This window comes from Triturus cristatus, chromosome 2_1 (assembly GCF_964204655.1).
Source record: "Triturus cristatus chromosome 2_1, aTriCri1.1, whole genome shotgun sequence".
Lineage (NCBI taxonomy): Eukaryota > Metazoa > Chordata > Amphibia > Caudata > Salamandridae > Triturus > Triturus cristatus.
Window position 1 is genome coordinate 825,603,604 of NC_140581.1, and position 19,102 is coordinate 825,622,705.

General features: G+C 46.0%; 1 protein-coding gene across 2 annotated transcripts in view; it reads left to right on the plus strand.

Annotated features, from left to right (window-relative positions):
* Window positions 1–19,102, plus strand: part of HSD17B3 (hydroxysteroid 17-beta dehydrogenase 3) — a 1,137,655-nt gene that overhangs the window by 1,039,702 nt on the left and 78,851 nt on the right. For both annotated transcript variants that reach the window (XM_085632890.1, XM_085632892.1), the window contains one exon: window positions 8,440–8,505. In XM_085632890.1, coding sequence (XP_085489016.1) covers window positions 8,440–8,505 — 66 coding nt within the window. The remainder of the gene's footprint in view (window positions 1–8,439; window positions 8,506–19,102) is intronic.

A 19,102-nucleotide genomic window follows, 5' to 3' on the forward strand; every position in this document is an offset into this window, starting at 1 on the left:
TGATTGTAACATTTGTTTGAACCCAGAAGCAGCTGCATTGATATCAAAGAAAGATCTAAAACTGAGGTTTCTAGCATACAAGAATGCGGCTAGAGAGAGACAGTCTAGTAATTTAATAACCATAGCATCTTATAATGATTTGAATTTGAGGAAAGGTTTTCAGGCTTACCTTACGATTGTGACACGTAATTCCCATCAATTTGTCCTAACCCGTTTAAGGCTCGGGATTGTCCATCACTTAGTTTCATTCCCGCACATGAAAATCAAATTTAATACACTGTGCCCTTGTGATAACGTTTCAAAGCAAAGTTGCTGTCACTTTTTACTGTTCTGCAAATTTTATTGTTATTTTAGGAAGTTTTATCTTAAACTTTTCTTTTTAAAACACAATGTTAGGTCCACAAAATTAGCAATGAAGCTTTTAATAACTTTGGAAAGCCCTGATATTTGTTTTTTTGTTGCATTAAATGTGTTAAAGTGTATAAACATAAGGAAGTCTATAATTTGTTCCGCTTAGCTTCCATTGTTTTGCGTATTTTGCACATTTAGTATGTACTGCTTGCACCCTTTTATGCATTTTAAATTCTGAGTTGTCCATGGATGCATATCGCACTTTAAAATTGCCTCTTCACTCAGCACTTTTTGTACAGTTATAATGTACTCGTCACTTTATGCAGAATTTGCACTTTGTTAATTAATTCTAATGAAGTACTGTTAGTAACCCTCTTACGCTTCTTTAATTTTGAGTTGTCTACGGATGCATATCGCACTTTAATATTGCCTTTTTGCACATAGTATTTTGTGCATAGTTTCAATATACTTGTTATTCCATGCTGATTTTTGCACTTGCCAAAACAACTCTAATGGATTACCAGTTTGGTATGGCAACGGTTGAATTTGTATATATAAAAGTATAGTGCTTATTGTATAAGACATTTTGGCCCGCTATGTACTTTAAGTTTTTATTTATTACCTGTCTTGCTTATATGGTTGTATTTTACATACCGAATAAAGCTTTTGACTTGAACCCTGAGCATGTAACTAGGGCTCAAACCTGGAGTTCAGTGGAGCATTTGCGCAGTTTTCTTTTACTTTTGCACCTGTTTATTTATGTTCTATTTAAGGTATTCTCACTGACCACGTGGTAGTCATGACAGAAAAAGCAGAAGCAAAATGGCCTTTGTGCAGTTTTCACAAATAAGCATTTTGTTTATTTTCCTTGGAAGCAGCTTTAGCGTTCTCTGTGTTATTCACAGTGTTTTCATATTTTGTCGGAGGAATCTAGTTTCTAATGATCTATAATTCTCAGAATATCCAGTGGAAACAAATTGATATGGTGGCATTGAGATACCAACTTTGTAAATGTAGTTCCCAATGTGTTGCCCCCGAGTTGATAATGGTACATGTTATTCTTCCTGTAACATTGGTTCCATTATTAGTGAAAGTGAATGGAGGCACACACGGGGATGGAGTAGAGGGAAGCTGCTATCTGGCGATTTCGCGCTCACCTTCGCGCCCGGTTTCGTTTGTTTCCTCTCACCTTGAGGAATTCTCTTGCCAATAGCGGTGACTGCGGGTGAGCAGAGGAGCCGGGGAGATTTTGTCTCCTGCAGGCTCGTTGAGAGGAGCGCGTGGAGTGCTGGATTGGAGTGCTCAGATGAGGAGGTTGCTGCAACAGCTGCTGTAAAACGGGGGAGAAGGACTTCAGCCTGCTGCTGGGCAATCGGTTATACCTTGGAGGGCTACAGTAAGAATTATACGTGTACGAAGCCCACTGGCACGAGTATTCTATAAAGTAAAGTAAAAAAAAAAGCAAAAACATTTTTTTGCACAGTGGTGCCTTCTGGGAGCTGGAGTCCTGGATAGCTTGCAGGGAATTTCTGACTGTATTTTTGAGGTAGACCTGGGGCAGGCTGTTTCTGCATGAAGAAAAATAAGCTGTCTTAAGGAGTAATAAGGAGTGATAAGGCTTTAACCCCCTTTTTTCGAGGACTATAAGGAGGAAGTTGGTGAAAAAGACTTGGAAGCAAGTATTTTTTTGACACTGAGCTCCTACTTATCCTTTGGACTGCTCCTTTCTGTGTGGTGGAGATTGGTTAGCGTTCTGCGGCTCCCATTGCAGCTTTTACCTTGCGGATTTCTCGGAATTCTATCTCCCGAATCTAAAAACGGTTGATAGTGGAGGCGAGAGAGGGGCAAAGAGCGTGAATTCCCCCCCTGGGATGCTGTTTGTGTGTATCTGGAGGCACCTCTGAGGCCAAATACATCGTTGCTACACTTGAAATTGAGGCAAGGCGAGGTGAGCCTGAGGAGTGTTTACACTGCAGCTGCTGGAACTTATTCCAGGACTTACCTTGGACTTACCTTGAGCTGGAGGCGCCCGACTGGTCCCTGGTGCGTTCGTTCTACGAAGCGTGAGTTGAGACGCCGGGGAGACGACGGCTGTGACAGGGAGAGAGATACCTTACCCATAGAGTGAGTCGGTGCATGTTTTATTTTGGCAAAAGCTGAGCAGTGCTTTACCTGCTGTGACTCCTCTCTTCAGATACGAACTTGTTTAAGCCTGTAGTATCCTGCGAGACACGCTCTAGTGTCCCGCAGGAAGTTAGCCTTGCTAAAACTTTGGAGGCAGAGCGCTGTAAAGTACAGCTGACCTGCTGGTGTGCTGTGTCCCTAGAAACTACACTACCCAGGATCCTCGGCTTGAGGAAAGCCGCCCGGGGGCACGTCCACAACGCGATTGGTGGCGCTCATAAGGCCGCGAACATCCCGGTGGAGCGGGGAGCCTTGCTAAAACTTTGGGGGCATAGCGCTGTAAAGTACAGCTGACCTGTTGGTGCCTGGTGTCCTTTGAAGCTTACCTGGGTCCCCTTCGCCGCCACAGCATCCTCGAGTGCGGCCGCAGTGGAGGGGCAGAAACTACACTACCCAGGATCCTCGGCTTGAGGGAGTACGCGGGAGCACCGGGAGAAGCCTGGGACAAGGGCGGGTCCATCCGTGACTGAAAAGGCTGGGCTGGATCACCCCCCTTGCGTCTACGATAAAGGTATTCGAGAAAAGAGACACAAACTGTGAACTGTATGGACATTCTTCCCCCAGGTAGTGGATTGCTCCTTCCAAACACCAATAATAGCCTGTTGGTAAGGACTACTGAATGCACTGAGTTGGGGGGAAGCCACCCACTCACACACACGGTAGGGATAAAAAGTAGGCCATCTGACCAATTGCTGGAACAACCAGGGCAGTAGGGAGCTCATGGTGCTATAGTTCCTTTTAAACTGACTTTGTTGAAACTTTGGGTATGTCTAACAAAACTAAAACACGATCTGCCACAAGTAAAACCCAGTCATCTCGGTCTGATAATCCCCCAGGTGCGGCACTAAATGGGGTGTTACAACCCACTGCAATTGATTTGATGCTTCAAAAAGTAAACAGGGAGATAGAACGAACCAAGAGAAGCTTGTCCACCCCAAACACACCGATACAACCCATTGCACCGGAAATTTTAGAAATTTCGGGAAATGAGTCATTGGAAAATTCTACAGACATAATCCCTTGCGCCCAAGTGGTAAACGAAATAGTGATGGAAAATAACAGGAAACTCAAACCAGGGGCTAGCAGGAAGAGCAGAGTTAACAAAAAGAAGCAAAGCAGGGGAATAGGGGGGACAAAAAGCAGGGGGGAGACAGTGATTGAAGAGTTTAGAGGTACAATAGCAGGGCAGCAACTCCCACCAGGTTGGTTGGAAGAAGTGATGGGCGATTTCCAAAAACGTATGGAAACATTTATAGTAAACCAACTAAAACCAATTATAAGCAGGCTAGACAAAGCAATAAACGAAATAGCAAAGCAGGGGAAAAGTAAGGGAACATCTGACACCAATCAAATAGTAAATCACCCCGCAGTAGGAATCAGGACAGGGGAACATGCACGAGGTAGAAACAACTGTGTGAGTAACGAGGACTGTGGCATAGTGCTACTACATGACACACCCTCGGCAATGGCTCAAGGAGACAGGGGTAACCCTAACCTAGGGGGGGTAACCGTGCGCGAAAATACCCCACAGATCACAATTCCTACACTCCCACAAGAAGGGATTGTAAAAAGTCAGTGCTGTGTAGAGAAACCTCAAACTGGGTGCAGTCCCCCAGATATCCCCACTGACTATATACCAACATGTATCAATTTACCACCTGAAGCTGCCGCTTATGTGGTGGTTTTTACGGGAGTACCTGGTCTTAGGGCAGGGGAGAGAGAGTCACATGCAGAGTTAAAAATGAAAATAATTAAGTGGTTAAATATACACAGGCCACTGAGAGGAGGAGAATGTGGGGAGATCCTGTTAGTAAGAAGAACTAACTGGGTAGGCAGCAGGAGGAAAGATGCTGCAGGAGACTGCATCGTGGCAAACTTTAGGGACACGGAGTTAGTAAAATATATACTAGGAGGCTACAATAGAAATCACACCAGCACAATATGCCCCCTACCACTAAGACACTTTTACCCCAGGAGATGTGCCCCAAATCCCCTACACCATGTCCAGGATAGACCAAGAAACATAGCGGCTAGAAATTGGCCAAGAGAGGAGGGACAGAGAGGGCAGGATTACACACAGTGGGCAAACAGATTCAGACCTTTGCAATCCTTAGAAGAACTAGACTGACTATCCCAATCACCCCAGGAAAGGGCCTCTAAATGGGTGGTAAAGGAGTATGGGGAATGGAGGGATCTAGATAGCATCCCAGAGAAGGGGACAGTTATCACCCAAACACATACAGGCAAAGGGGGTCAGGGAGGGACTAAGAGTAGGGCAGCAGATCCCATAACATCAACACAGGGTGAAGAAGGGGAGAGTGAACTACCAAGGGAAGGCCTAAAAATACTGTCCTGGAACATTGCTGGTTTGGCGGGGAAATTTGACAATGTGGACTGGATAAGTAATCTCCAGGGGTACCATGCCATAGCCTTGCAGGAGACATGGGTACTAGACCCATCCGCCTACCAACTAGAAGGCTTTAAATGTTTTTCTGTCCCTGTAAGGGGCGGAAGATCGGGCAGAGCGAAGGGTGGGCTAGCCCTGTATGTTAATCTAGAGCTGGAAGGCACATGGTCAGAACCCTCATGGTCGTCACACCTAATCCAGGCAGTCGAATTTCAGGGGCAGGGACTAAGGTTACTGATATTTAACATCTACAACTCAGTCTCAGGGGAAGGAAAAGAATCAGTAACTCGGGAACTAGAAAATAGGTTAAAGCATGAGACCAAACAACAGAGAAGGGGCGGGGAACCAGCAGTTTTGATCATGGGTGACTTTAACTGCCACCTTTGCCCCAAACTGATTCCCGCAAATGCAGACTGGTCATCCTGTCCGGTAGAAAGTGGGCCTCACTTCGAGCATAACAGGGAGGGAAACAGCCTCATGAAAACTCTGGACACCTTTGCCATGACCCACACTATAGATCTGATAACCCCAGAGAGGGATGGCTTCCTCACTCCAACATTTAAGGGCAGAGGTTGTTATTCAATTATAGATTTTATGATGATATCCTCTGCCATAAAGGACAGGGTGAAGGAAGTGAGAATAGACTGGAACCCCTTTAGCGACCATAACCCGCTGATAATGGTCCTAGAATACAGCGACGGACGCAGTAGAACTCAACAGGCCGCCTCTACACTGATCCCAACAGACCAGGGGAGGCGACTAAGATGGGCTAAGATCAATGCAGAGGAGTTCTATAAATCCCTGGTGATAAAAGGCAAACACCAAATTGAAGACTGTCTTGATCCCCTAGTAGAAGGTGGGTGTTTGGTTTCTGCCTTTGAGGTACTAACCACCATGATAGGGGAACTCCTGAAAGCAAAAGGCCCAGTAAAAATTGTAACACAGCCACGCTGGTTTAATCCCGAATGCGCGAGAGCACTTAGGGAATTGAAACTATGTCTCAAAATCTACCCTAGGGACAAACAGGCAGTAGCCCTATGTAGAAAGGCCTATAAGATAAAGGTCAAGCAGAGGAAGATTACGCTCCAAGCAGAAGTGTGGGCGGACCTGAGGGAAGCGGGGGAACATAGAGACTTCAGCGAATTTTGGAGGGTTATCAACAGGCCCTGCTTCCAAGAGAAAAACTCCCCGGGGATCAGTAACAGCATTCTTCCTGACCAGTGGGTGGCACATTTTAAGAGTCTGTATAATCATGAAAGTGATACTGTGACTACAGCGGGATGGGAGGAATGCAGATCGGGCAAGGTAGAATTCTCACTCCAAGAAATTACCCAAGCAATCAGACGGCTAACTCGCAACAAAGCACCCGGGCCTGATGGGACGCCACCTGACCTTTACCTGAGTAACCCTGATCTCTGAGCTCCCATTATGACGAGGGTCCTAAATGCAGCAATTGCCACGGGTCTGCCACGGTCTTGGTCTACGGCACTGATTGTCCCTATTTTTAAGAAGGGGTGTAGGGACAATCCACAGTGCTACAGACCAATATCGTTGATAGACGTATCGGCCAAACTACTGGGCAGGGCAATTTTGAGTCGCTTGATGTCATGGACAGAAGAACACTACATTATAGCAGACACTCAATACGGCTTTAGGCCAGGCAAGTCTACCAGTGACCAATGCTTGAATTTGTACCTATTAATAACTAAATACACAAAGGCTGGTAAAGGCACACTATTCATGGGCTTCATGGACCTGGCGGCAGCCTTCGATAATGTGAACAGGAGAAAACTTTGGGATCTGATGACCAACCTGGGAATTGAGCCTGGACTCATTGACATCTTAAAAGAATTGCACTGGAACACCACTGCCAGGGTCCGCTGCACAACGGGGCGGGGTGCACGGATCCCTTCCCCTGCACGAGCGGAGTGAGGCAGGGGTGTATCCTTGCCCCATTTTTGTTCTCTCTCTACATTAACGATTTGGAGAGAAGGTTGGTTGCCTTAAACGTGGATTGTCCCAAAGCTGGAAATCGTCACATTCCAGTTCTACTGTATGCTGATGATGCCGTCCTGCTTGCCAGGACGGCCGTGAGCCTACAACAATTGGTCAATGGATTTGTGGAGTTTATGGACGAATTAGATTTGTCCGTAAATTTGAGCAAATCGTATGTCATGATAGCTGGCAAGAAACCAAGCAGGAAATTTGCTTTTAAAATAGGGTCGCACAAATTGGAAACAGTGAGCTCTTTTTCTTATCTGGGTCTACTGTTTGACAGGGATACAAAGTTTGATCTGTTAATGGAGGATAGATGCAGAAAGCTGGTATCGGCAAATGGGGCTATTCATAACTTTGCTCGTAGACTGGGGAGGTGGTCGCCGGAACAGGTGATGAATCTGTATGTGGCGGTCAGCACTGCAAAAGCCATTTACGGAGCGGAGGTCTGGGGATTTAGAGATGTAAGGCCCTTGCAACTGGAGGAAGATACATTTTTTAGGAGGATATTGAAACTACCACAGGGTACCCCAGCAGGAATAACACACACAGAACTGGGGTTACCTTATATCACCGACTTGGTAAAGGTGAGACCCATTATGTTATGGCTCAGGTTATGGGTGAATCCCGCAGCGGAACTAAGCAGGCAAATAGCCGGGGACTGCTTGCAAATGGACAACCACCTACGTATCCCATGGCTGAGGTACATAAAAGAGACATTGGATTCAACCGACCACCTATCTCTTTTCAGTGATCCTACCTCCATTACCCCCACATGTAGGCACCAGATTAAAAGAGAGCTACTGGATAAATTTGAAGCACAAAGAGCAAGCACTGACTCCTTAAAAAAATCAGTTATAGCACACCACCGAGTGAGTAATGGAGCAGGAATGGAGCCCTATTTATATCTAATGCATAATCATCAGGACAGATTTTTAATGTGCCTTTTTAGGCTCAACCTGTTACACCACATTTTAGCTTATCCTCCAGGTTTCACAGTAACGGTTGAGCAGAAGGGTGCCTGCGGCTGCGACAATAGGTCTCCGCAGGACACCCTTCATTTTGTACTTCTGTGTTCTTTTTATCAAATCCCCCGTCGCAAATTTCTTGTTCATATCTTAAAGGAGGCTAAAATACGTGAAGCCAAGATTGCCCTGAATTTCTTACAAATGGCCGTGGACACCCCGCACTTTGTGCTCGATTGTAAATTTCTAGAGAGTGTCGGTAAGATTGAGGAATACCCGTGATTGAATAATGATGAATTAATAATGCAATGTGCCCTTTGTAAAGTGCCTTTTTAAAGCTTCGTTTTTAACCTGATTTTAATGTCCGTCGGTTCAGATCTAATGTAAATATACTGTACACTGTATATTGTATTTGTATTTTGTACTTTTTATGTTTATTTTTAATCAGCGAAATAAAGATTTACTGAACTGAACTAGTGAAAGTGAAAGTGACGCTGGTAATTTAGAGCTCACCTATTGTTATCTGTTTTTTTCTAGGCTTTTGTAACTGCATTTTCCAGAGCCCTTCAAGCAGAATATAAATCCAAAGGCGTTATTATACAGGTAACAGTTAACAAAAAAGCACCATATTTAATGTGATGCACATCATTCGGTGTCAGTTTGGAAACACTTCATGCTATAATACAGTTTGAATTTGTTTTGGAACAAAAAAAACGAATTGTATGTGCGATTTCTGCAGAAAGCTCTGGGTGTTTGATCAACAGCGATAGTATGCACTTTTTAGCTGAGGAACTGCCATTACTATAACCATAGGTTCAGGAATAATTGAAATGAGATCTGTGTTATTTTCGTATTGTTCGGGAGTTTTACAGTGTGCGAATTTTCTGAAATAAAGCCAGTAATGACATGCCATCGATGGCAAAATTTGACAGCGATCGCGCGGGAATATTGCAAATGGTTAGAACGCAAACTGCTGTTGCTTACCCCGCTTGTGATTTTCAAGCCATTGTTTACCAGCAAACATCTTCGCGTCTCAAAATGTAAGCAAGGACGTATTTCTTGCTAACATATATATTGCTAAATGATGGATTTGCACTTGGCATAATTATTAATTACTCGTAAGTTTGCGTAATTTTCCAAAATTGTACGTAATTACACAAACGGAACGTATACAAATTTCGCTCACCCCTACTTAACCCCTTCCCCGCTCATGACAGAACCACTCCGTCATGAGCCACGGTTGCGCTGTGCTCATGACGGAGTGGTTCCGTCATGCTACGGCCGTTGGCGACCGCTCCACCCACGTGGCGCTAATTCCCCGCCTGTGCGGGCGATTAGCGCAGTGGGCGGAGTCGTGACGGAACCACTCCGTCATGAGCACAGCTCAACCGTGGCTCGTGACGGAGCGGTTCCGTCACGAGCACAGCGCCACCGCGCTGCCCCCAAACCCCCCCAGCGCCGCGGCGGAATTCCTGCCGCGGCGAAGGGGTTAAAAGGGCAAGTAGGAAATCAGATTGTTAAATTCTGTAAAGAGATTGCAGTCTTGATGTTAGCTCTGACGAGCTCCCACAAGACCTAATCAACTTGACTTCTGGGGCCACCTTATACATGCAGCGCATCTTCCTCCATTGCACTTGACGCTCCTTTTAAAAGGTTTGCCTAGCGCAATGATGGAAAATTGGTCGTATTATGATGAATGTGCTGCCCTCAGGGCTGCTGCGAAATAGCGCTGCCCTGGGGGCAGCTCATTCATGTGAAAAAATTAGCTGCTGCTTTGAATGCGCTCCATGTTTTCACAGTGCAGGTGGCAACCTGCCTGCACTTTGAAGGGGGATTAGAGATCCCCTTGAAGGCAGGTGCAGTGAGTGACTGCACCTGCCTGCGGGATGTTTGAGGGGTCCGTGGGACCCCCTTCACCCTCCAGATGGCTGCTCTCAGGGGGTGCACTGACAGTGCGCCACCTTTTGGGTGGCACACTCTCAGTGCGCCTCCTGAGAGCTTCTTTGCATCTGCGCCCAAGTCTGTAATACGGTACGGGCGCACAGGCAAAGGGATTCCCTCTTTTGTATGGGGTACGCCCCCATGCAAATTAGGGAATGCCCCCTGAAGATAGTGCTGGCGCTTTATGTGCACCAGCGCTATTGGAATTACAGAAGGGGCTGCACAAACGTCTGCAGCAACTTTTGTAATGCCAAAGTGCCCCAGGGGTGCGCAAAGCGGGTGCAAATGCCCATTGCACCCCCGAGGCACTTTGTGTAATACGGCCCCTGAAAGTAAAGTGATTTCTGTGAGGAATTCCTGGCTCACCCTTGGTAGCTTGGCTCCAGCAGCAAGGATTTTGTTAGACCCAGCGGTTTCGGGCTGGCTAAGATGCATCATAGCCAATCATGACCTACTGTTCCAAATAGAATGAGTACAATATACTTGTCCGATAACATCTGCTCACCTTCTGGTAGCTTGGCACCAAGCAGTCAGGCTTATCCTCAGGGCTCAAGTTCAAAGTGTTGGCACAGCAACCCATCCTCGCAACACACTGCGTTCACCACGAAAAGACTCCATATCGTATGTATAAAAACACGTGTCTTTATATTGCACAAACACACAGAAATCAAAACTAGATACACATTGTATATACACCCTACAGTTATATTGACAAACACCTCTATTGAAATCAAAACAAAACACACATTGTATGTACACTTCACAAGTATATGTAATTGTCAGACTTTCATTTTGCAGAAAGGTCAAACAGTCACTAGTCTCTGACTAAGCCTTATGACCTAGCACCTCAGTCTTGTAACTCCACCAGCCAATGATACACATTGTCCCTGCTGGCGTCCTGTTGACTCGACAGTCGTATCCACCTAACTCAGAAAGAAACAAATACTTAGTTTCGTCCATCCAGATTAGACCTCCAGCTGCCCGATGGCACCTGCACGACAGAAAACCCCAAGTTGAGACTCCGACCCCACTATTGAGGGTAATTGCATGTACAATACAACACGTTTACATGTATCACCACTGTTTGCTGTGACGTTGCAGATCATCTGAGGCACAGCATCCCACTATGAACACACGCTGTGTGAGTTCTTATATTGCATAATGAAAGATCATCACATTATATAGCTTTCTGTTTCTACATTACAACCTTTGCATTTCAAGTTAAGACAATGGTGGTTCTGCAACTTAATTTCCAAATCATTGATTGTACTTCACCTTTATTCTCAAATATCATTCCTTACGCATTGTTGGCACAGTGACTAAAGGTCCTTAGGAAAGCTTACACACCTTTTAAATGGTATTAGAAAGGCTGAAATGTGAGGCAGAACTCTGTTTTCCAAGAAAGCTTCATTCTGCCTCCTTAAGATCAGACTAAGAGTACCTTTTGTGTTTTGAGAACAGTCCTGGCTCTCAACTGTAAGAGAAATCAATGTAGCATTCCCAGCACTTTCATCACTTTATCTCTTACAGCATTTCCTTTTGAAGAAAGGATCCATCACCATGCCATCTTGATTGCCTATGCTTCCCCCTCCCTCTCTTTTTCCTATCACCCTGGTCCTTGATCCTTGAAACTTATCTGAGGGAGAGAGAAAAGATCTGTCACAATGCCATCTGGATTTCTGTACTTCCCCAGGAGTAGGCACATTGTTTCTTGCTGTTGCCCCTGTTCTCCTGGACTATATAGGGACTTAGAGTATGTACTTCCCCTAAATTGCATCCCCTCCTTGAGTGGTCTGACCCAGGGAACCAGGTATTTCTAGAGGCGGTTATGTTTGGGATTGGTGTAGGACTGCTGGGCTGGATTCTATGCTTAACCCCTTTTTATTCGGGCCCATGTTTCTCTAGAGACAGCCTAAGGGTTGTGGGCTCTCTGGAAGTGGAGGTGGAATTGCGGTGTTCAACACTCCCCCATATTTTACAGGTATATGGGTTGGTGGTGTTTCCTTTCCTTACGGGACAAGACTCAACAGGTTTGTTCAGTATTCCTCCAGTCAATGCTGCCATCACACTTAAGAGAGCCAATACTGCCTGTAGCATTCCTGTCAGAGTATGCCAGCTACTTGGGCAACTCTGTATCAGGACTTACTTTCAATTAGGGTTGAACCACTGAGACCCCAGTTCTGCAAAGTTGATGTGGCTCAAGGAATAAGGGTCAGGGACAAAGAGTTTTAATGCAACTGCAGGAAAAGGATGACGCCCTTTTGATCCCCCTGGATATTTCAGTTTTGACTGCTTGGTTTTTGGACTTTTACTGTGAAGGAGTCGCACTACCTGAGTCTCACTCACTGTAAATCCAGTTTAATAGAAATGAGAGTGCTAACTACCAGTGTGCGCCTTTTAAAATAAGGTCGCTGCTGTGCATCTAGGGTAAGAGGCTCTTGGGGGGGTTAAACGTGAGCACATGAGTACAAGTGTGCAGACTGCACATGTGAAACTACCATCTTGTGCAGCCTATAATCTGCGCACAGCTAGTCTGTCGCAGAAAACACCCTTCAAGTATTGGTGTTGATCCGCCGTGGGCCTTATAATGTGAGTGGGCATTCATAGAGTAGGTCTGTAGTGCTTACTGAAAATGTGTGGTGCGTATTTGAATTACACTTCATAAGTGAAATGTGCACTTAAGCACAGTTTCGTCCCAGTTAGGCTCATAGGGCCCAGTGAGGTATCAATCTTAGGATAAACATGCATTCTCAGTATAGATTTGCAGTCCCGTTCATCATATCTAACCTCCTTATGGTACTTCAAGAAGGATCCTGTTTCCCTGGCTTAGCAATAGTCAGATTCCAGGCCTTTGTGTTCCCTATAGGGCCAAGGTAATTACGCTGTTGGTCAGCGGGAAGATCAAAGGCTGCTCCATACAATGGAGCCATTAACAGCGCTTGATCCAATTCCTGGGAAACAAGGAGATGGGGAGGAAGTCTGCATCTGCTAATTAACTCCTAACACTGCACCTGGGCTGGGAAAACCCAACCCCACAGAAACAAAGGGGGAAAGCCAAATGTTTGGAGTTAGACACAAGAAGAGCTTGTTTGAAGGTTTGGTGGGAAGGGAGATGTAACAGTACAGGGTGGTGCCTAGGCTCCCAGGGAAGGTCTTTTCATAGACTACTTGAAGTCACCATGCTAAAATGTCCCAGAATGCTGTGCAAGATGCTGGGGCAGGGGTGATGATATGGCATCCCAGGAGGATTGGCCAGGGGTGCCTGGCTTCTAGAACGTTCCACCCCTCACTTAAAAACCTCTACACAAGGTAGAGACAGATGAGAAGACACTGGACCTGTGAGTAAAGACGGCAAAAGAATTCCAAGCTGGAAGGAGAGGGACAACCTGATGACCTGATGACCCTGCCAGGACTTTAACTCCAGCTGGCCCCAGGACTTGGATGGGGCTCTACAGGGCCCGTAGCACGGTCCCCATTATGCCCCCTGAAGAACAGAAGGGGAAACAGACTTGCTGGAGGACCCTGGAGGGTTCCCCTGGGACATCTTCAGAAGAAAGCATCAGGTGCCCATGGAGAGGACAGGTCTGGCAAGGAAGCCTTAAAAAGCAAGATCACCATGAAAATCCTATTTAGAGGCTAGGAGGCTTGGGGAAAATGCTTCTGATGGTTTTGATATGCCAGCAGGAGTAAAACGAGCCCAAAACCTAGAATATCGGGGGAGGAGGGTTGGGGGCCAGGCAGTAAAATGATACTGCAGCGCTTTGTATAAATCAGCCTGGGGAGGGCTAAGTCCCCTGAGTTGGTGTATTTTCAATAATTGAATTCCCTTGGAGAAGAGGGTGTAAAGCCCTGTCCCCAAGATTACTTTTGGCTCTGGGTTCCGCATCCTCTGGGGCCTGACACAAGCACAATGTCTAGATGGACCTCATGTCTCCAGGGCATAATGGATACACCAAGTGTCAAGTGCATTACCTGCCTCCTGATCTGGTGTCTGGGGGTGGAGTGAGCTGGCACACTGCCTACTTCCGCGGCCACGGCGGGCAGGAGAGGACAAAGTGGCTCTCGCCACAAGGCGGGAGCAAAAGCCAGAGGGCTTGCTCCCACCTCTGAGTTTTGCCAGCTCCCACACAGGTCCAGTGAAGGTGGGTGGGGAGCTGGCAGGGGTGGCACGGGCCTTAGGGCTCAACCCAGAGCTCCCAAATGATGACCAAACCTGAATGCCTGAGGGCGCACGGCCACCCAGTTTTGAAAAAAAGAGAACATGGTGCGAGGCTGCATGTAAAACAAAGAAAAGCTTTTATTGTCATGCGGACAAGCTGCTAGTAAAACATTTGAGCCCAGGACATAGGAGTGCCCCATAAACCCCTGCCATGGCTTAATAATTTTACATTTTCTCCTGCTGTGGTGCCCCATGAGGGGCAGGGGCATCACCAATATTGTTTTTAGAGTGTTTGGGGGGCTGCAGAAAGTGCAGCAGCCCCCAGAATGTGTTTTTAAAAGTCAGCCTCAATGTCCAGTAAGATTGATTCTCTGAATGCAGGAGTGGCTTGTCCGTTGTTTAAGCACTCCTGGATATTGAATTAAAAGACTTTACATTGTTTAACACTGAGTAACCTTACACAATTCAAGAGGGGCTATAGAGGAATAGTTTTCATTGTGTATATATATAACATTTATGTTAGTTTTTTAATTAAAGCTACTTTTATTTTTTCATTTGAAAGCACTGACTGGAATTGAGGGATTGATTGATTCTTAGTTTCTATCCCATTCCACCTCCTTGAGTAAGCCTTGCACTGCTGCCTGACTACCCTGAGGTTAAGTGCTGAAAGGTCTACTGGGGAATCAATTTAGGGCCAATAGTATGGTGGAACCAGAATACAGGATGTAAACGACTCTAGTAACTGCTAATTGCCATGGAATCACCACCCCCAAACCAGTTTGCACATTTCCACATGAACTGCAATGTAGGTACTTATTTACTGCCTAGCCCTGCTACTGCCGATCTCCACCAATGACCCTCGCTGTTGCACAGAATGCTCCAGTGCCAGTTGCCTCTGCAACAATAACAACAACAGGCCACAGTGCTAGCACCAGTAGATCCAGTTCAACACCATGACACGTGCAATTCTTGCTTCTAAGATCGCTGCTGTGATCAGGCAAAATCATTTGGCCATGTACAGAATCGATTTATGGGTGGTATGTGTTGCGTTAAGCAAACAGCTGAGCATCTACGATGTGCTCGCCGCCTCTTCCTCAGTGGTGATCATAATATCTTTTGTTTTGACTACTGCCAGGCTTCCTCCAGAGCTGCCTTCCATCTATTTCAGTGTGTGATGATAGTGACATATGGGGTCTCTACTGCTCTGTGCTTTATTTAGTGAACCAGTATGGCACTCTTCTGTGCAGGCAGGAGTATATGCTCTTTGGAAAGTGATCTTGCCTTATTAAGAACCAGCTACTCCCGTCAAGCTGACTCTACTACACATGTGCATTTCAATTGAAGGCTACTTTGCTGCACATGCTTACTATGTTTTCTTGAAGGTTGAGAACTGGGGGGACTATGGGATTGTTTAACTGGTATTAGTGGCATAGCATTTTATGTAACACCAGAGGCAGGGTACCAGAGCAGATGTGTGTCTGCGAGCACTTGAAAGTGAGGTGGGAGTGGACTGATAATTTGTTTACTAGAGTGTTGCAAAATGGGTTCCCCCCATTTCGCACACCAGAAGTTTTTGCTTTTTGGATCACATGGTTTTGCATTTCTTAGACTCACTAAATGTGCCTCACTCATGGTACGCATACAGTAAATGGACTGCACATGTTTGTCGCCAGTATCCGCCTTTTAAGGTAATACCACTGTGACACAGCTATATTTAGGTGCACTGGCTGGTTTTCAAGTGGTTACATGTGATCACGTATGCAGATGTGTGTGCACATGTGTGTGGGCTGCATGTGTGAGACTACCGTCATGTGTAGTCTGGTAACTGCGCACAGGTAGCCTGGCGCAAAAGGGGACTGTTTGGGGTTAGAAATTTACCTAGGAAAGGCCTTAGTGGGCAGTTATAGGGAAAGTCAGCATGATTTATCGTTTTGCCTGCAGTGACACTTTATCATACATATAATGGGAAATCTGCCTTAGAGTGCAGTTTCGCTTCCTTTAGGTCTACAACTCTAAAGTCCTGTAAGGTATGAAACTGGGTTGGAAGGTGTGCGCCCAGTTGATATTCGTAGGTCCCAAGACCACACATGTACACTTTATGGGTATCCCAGAATTGTCTTCTTTCACTGGCTCAGCTCCTGATCAGAACCCAAGCCTTTTGTCACCCTGCTGGGCCAAGTAAATTATATTCCCCTGGGAGCAGGAACAAAGGCTTCTCCACACAAATGGAGCAATCAACAGTGCTTCACTCCGCTCCTGAGAAGGAAGGGATGGGGAAGAAAATCTGTAATAATTAATTAGCTGTCACTCTGTACCAGTTTTGGGACATCCCAGGCCCACTGAATAAAGGTGGGAGCCCAGGCAACTGGAGCCAACACTGGAGGGGGCTCCTCTTTTAAGTATTGGGGGAAAGGCCCTGGCAGTGATGTCAGCGAGGGGCGGAGCTGAGCCCCCCAGAGCAGATGTGACTAGTGACTCCTGGATGACATCATCTTGAACTGCCCCAGCACACTGTGCAGGAGGGTTGGGACAGGGGTGGAAAGGTGAATCGACACATTACGATTGGCCGGGTGCCTGGTTTCTATAACCTACAACCCTCATTTAAAAACTCTTGCACAAGGGAGAGAAAGTGCTTTTTGTTGGTGCATTTTACTGGGACTGCGACGGCAACAGCCATGTACAACTGGAAGGAGAAACCAGTGATACCACTTGGACTAAGGACTCTGCCTACGGTTGACCCAAGGACCGGTGGGTCTCTCTTCAGGACCAGGAAACTGGTCTCCTAACCTCCTGTTGGGGGAAAGATATGGACTTCTGTGCCATATAAGGAGGAGAGGAGCACCAGCTGGCACAGAAAGCCAGTGGAACCAGCTCCCTGCAAAGTGCACTGCTTTTGTGGCCAGAGAGCCTCTTGGAACTGCTCCTTGTTGCTAGAGATCACCACCAAGAGTAAAATGTGCCCAAGATCATCCAAACAGCCAGCAGGGCCAACAGGGAGCTGGGTTGTGCCTTTTTTAAGGTTGGTGACCTTGGACCCCCAATGAGGATCAAAGCTCGTGCAGCACCACCACAATTTCCTTAAAGTACCCCTGTGTGGCCAGGGCCGGCGACTGGCATGAGAATTAATTCATTATTTGAAGGGAGGGGTCATGCACGCGGTCCTTCTCCATTTCAGCTTTTACCCCCGGGGGCCCCTCATCTCTCTGGGGGGGATGCAAACGGAAACCAGGGTAGCGTTGCCACACCCCCAGCAAAGAAAAAGTGTCCTGAGACACCATTTTCGAGTCCCCACTGGTGGTGGCCTTGGTCCCCCTCCCTGTGCCAGTATCTGGGGGGCAGTGGGGTGGCCACTGCACATGAAGTACCCTGCCAGCAAGGAATGAGCAGGGTAAAAAGTTAGAGGCTTATTTACAAGCCCCTTGCACTGTTGGTACGTCATTTTTTCCCATATTAAAAGTAATGCACCGAAGGCACAAGTGGCTTGTAAATAAGCCCCTTAATTTCCAGCTCCTGCGCTGACAAAGATGAATGCCGGCTGGACGGAGAGACAGTAAGGTAAGATGGGGTGGGCTTCTCATGCTGCCCACAAGATGAATGCATGTTGGAGTGCTTGGGTGGACCGGGGGAAAAAACACAAAAGTATAGCTAAGCAGCTCTCACAAGTACAGCGGGAGAGCCTCTAATAAAATATTCTCTGCTCCTCCAGCTGGAGTACCCCATAATACCTCAGGTGAGGCTCACTTACATATTTTTCTTGCCTTGTGGTTGGTCCCAGGATGGTAGGGACACCACCACAAGCATAACAAAGAGTCACAGGAATTGCAGGAGTAGCAGAAGACCCTCAAGAAGTGATTGTTTGAAAGTGACCCTAAGTTTGCAGGGTCCACACAATTTGTACCCGCCTTGCTTGCTAACTGGTTTTCATAACATTCCCAATACTGGATCGTTCTGTGTTTTTTTTAGTGGGAAAAACAAAGCGCTCTAGAGGACAAATCTATGGCTATGTTTCATGTAGTCTGAAGGTTTATAAGAAGGATGCAGATACATAGAATGCGTCACCTCCTAGGGGCTGCTTTAATGATTGTATTTTATGTAGTTTGGTGTACAGTGCCTCTTGGGGTTGTTTTTAGGCATGCAGTTTTGTCTTTCTGCCTTATGTATATATTTGAAAATTAAAAAGCACTGACTGCACAATCATTTATTGACTTTTAATATTGCGGGTCAGTAAATGGTGATTACTAGCCCACAGCACCGCCCTCGAGTGGGCCTTGGACTGCTCTACTTCTCTAGCCTGAGAGAGTCTACTGCTCCAGTGGGGTGCTTGGTTTCCACTAATTGGAAATTACGGACCTATTACGTGTGCAGGCCTCACAGCCTGCACAACTAATAACCCAATGGCCTACATAGTGTAACTAGTGCTTGATGATAGGAAGGTGTGCACCCTGAGTATCCAATCCACACTATCAATGGGACATAATATCGAGGACAGAATATTGGGAAAAAATATCATCAAGTAAGTAAGTCTAGATTTTCTATACACAACTTAACATTTATATGTGCCTATGTACCTAGAGGTGGGTAAGCCAACAAATAAGCAGAGAGTGCCGAGCCAGAGGCGAGCCAAGGATCTGGCTCGGATCTTACAGCCTGTACACGAGCAGAGCCGAGCTCTGAAAATATTTTTTATGTAAATCATACAATAAACATCACGTAAAATATGAAAAGTCTTTTCAAAATTCAAAAAGTGAAGTTCTTTAACATGTGGAAGCTTTGACATTAATACTCCACATTGTAACACTGCACTGAGAAGTACTCATTAAAAGGTGATAGTTTTTTAAACATGAACCATTAGTGAACAGAGGCAAGACAATTGTCACATAAACCTTGTACGTGGCCCAGACTAATACAGAGTAACATTATTGTCTATTAAATCAAACATTATAGGTTTTTACACAACTGGTATTCTGAACGCACATATGTAAAAGTGCTTTCATATGAAATAATGAAGAAAAATGAGTTTTTAGTGAACTTAAACATTTGCCTTAGATTACACAATTTAAGCGAGGAATCTGTTGTTTATATCGGTTTTCTGGCTTCACT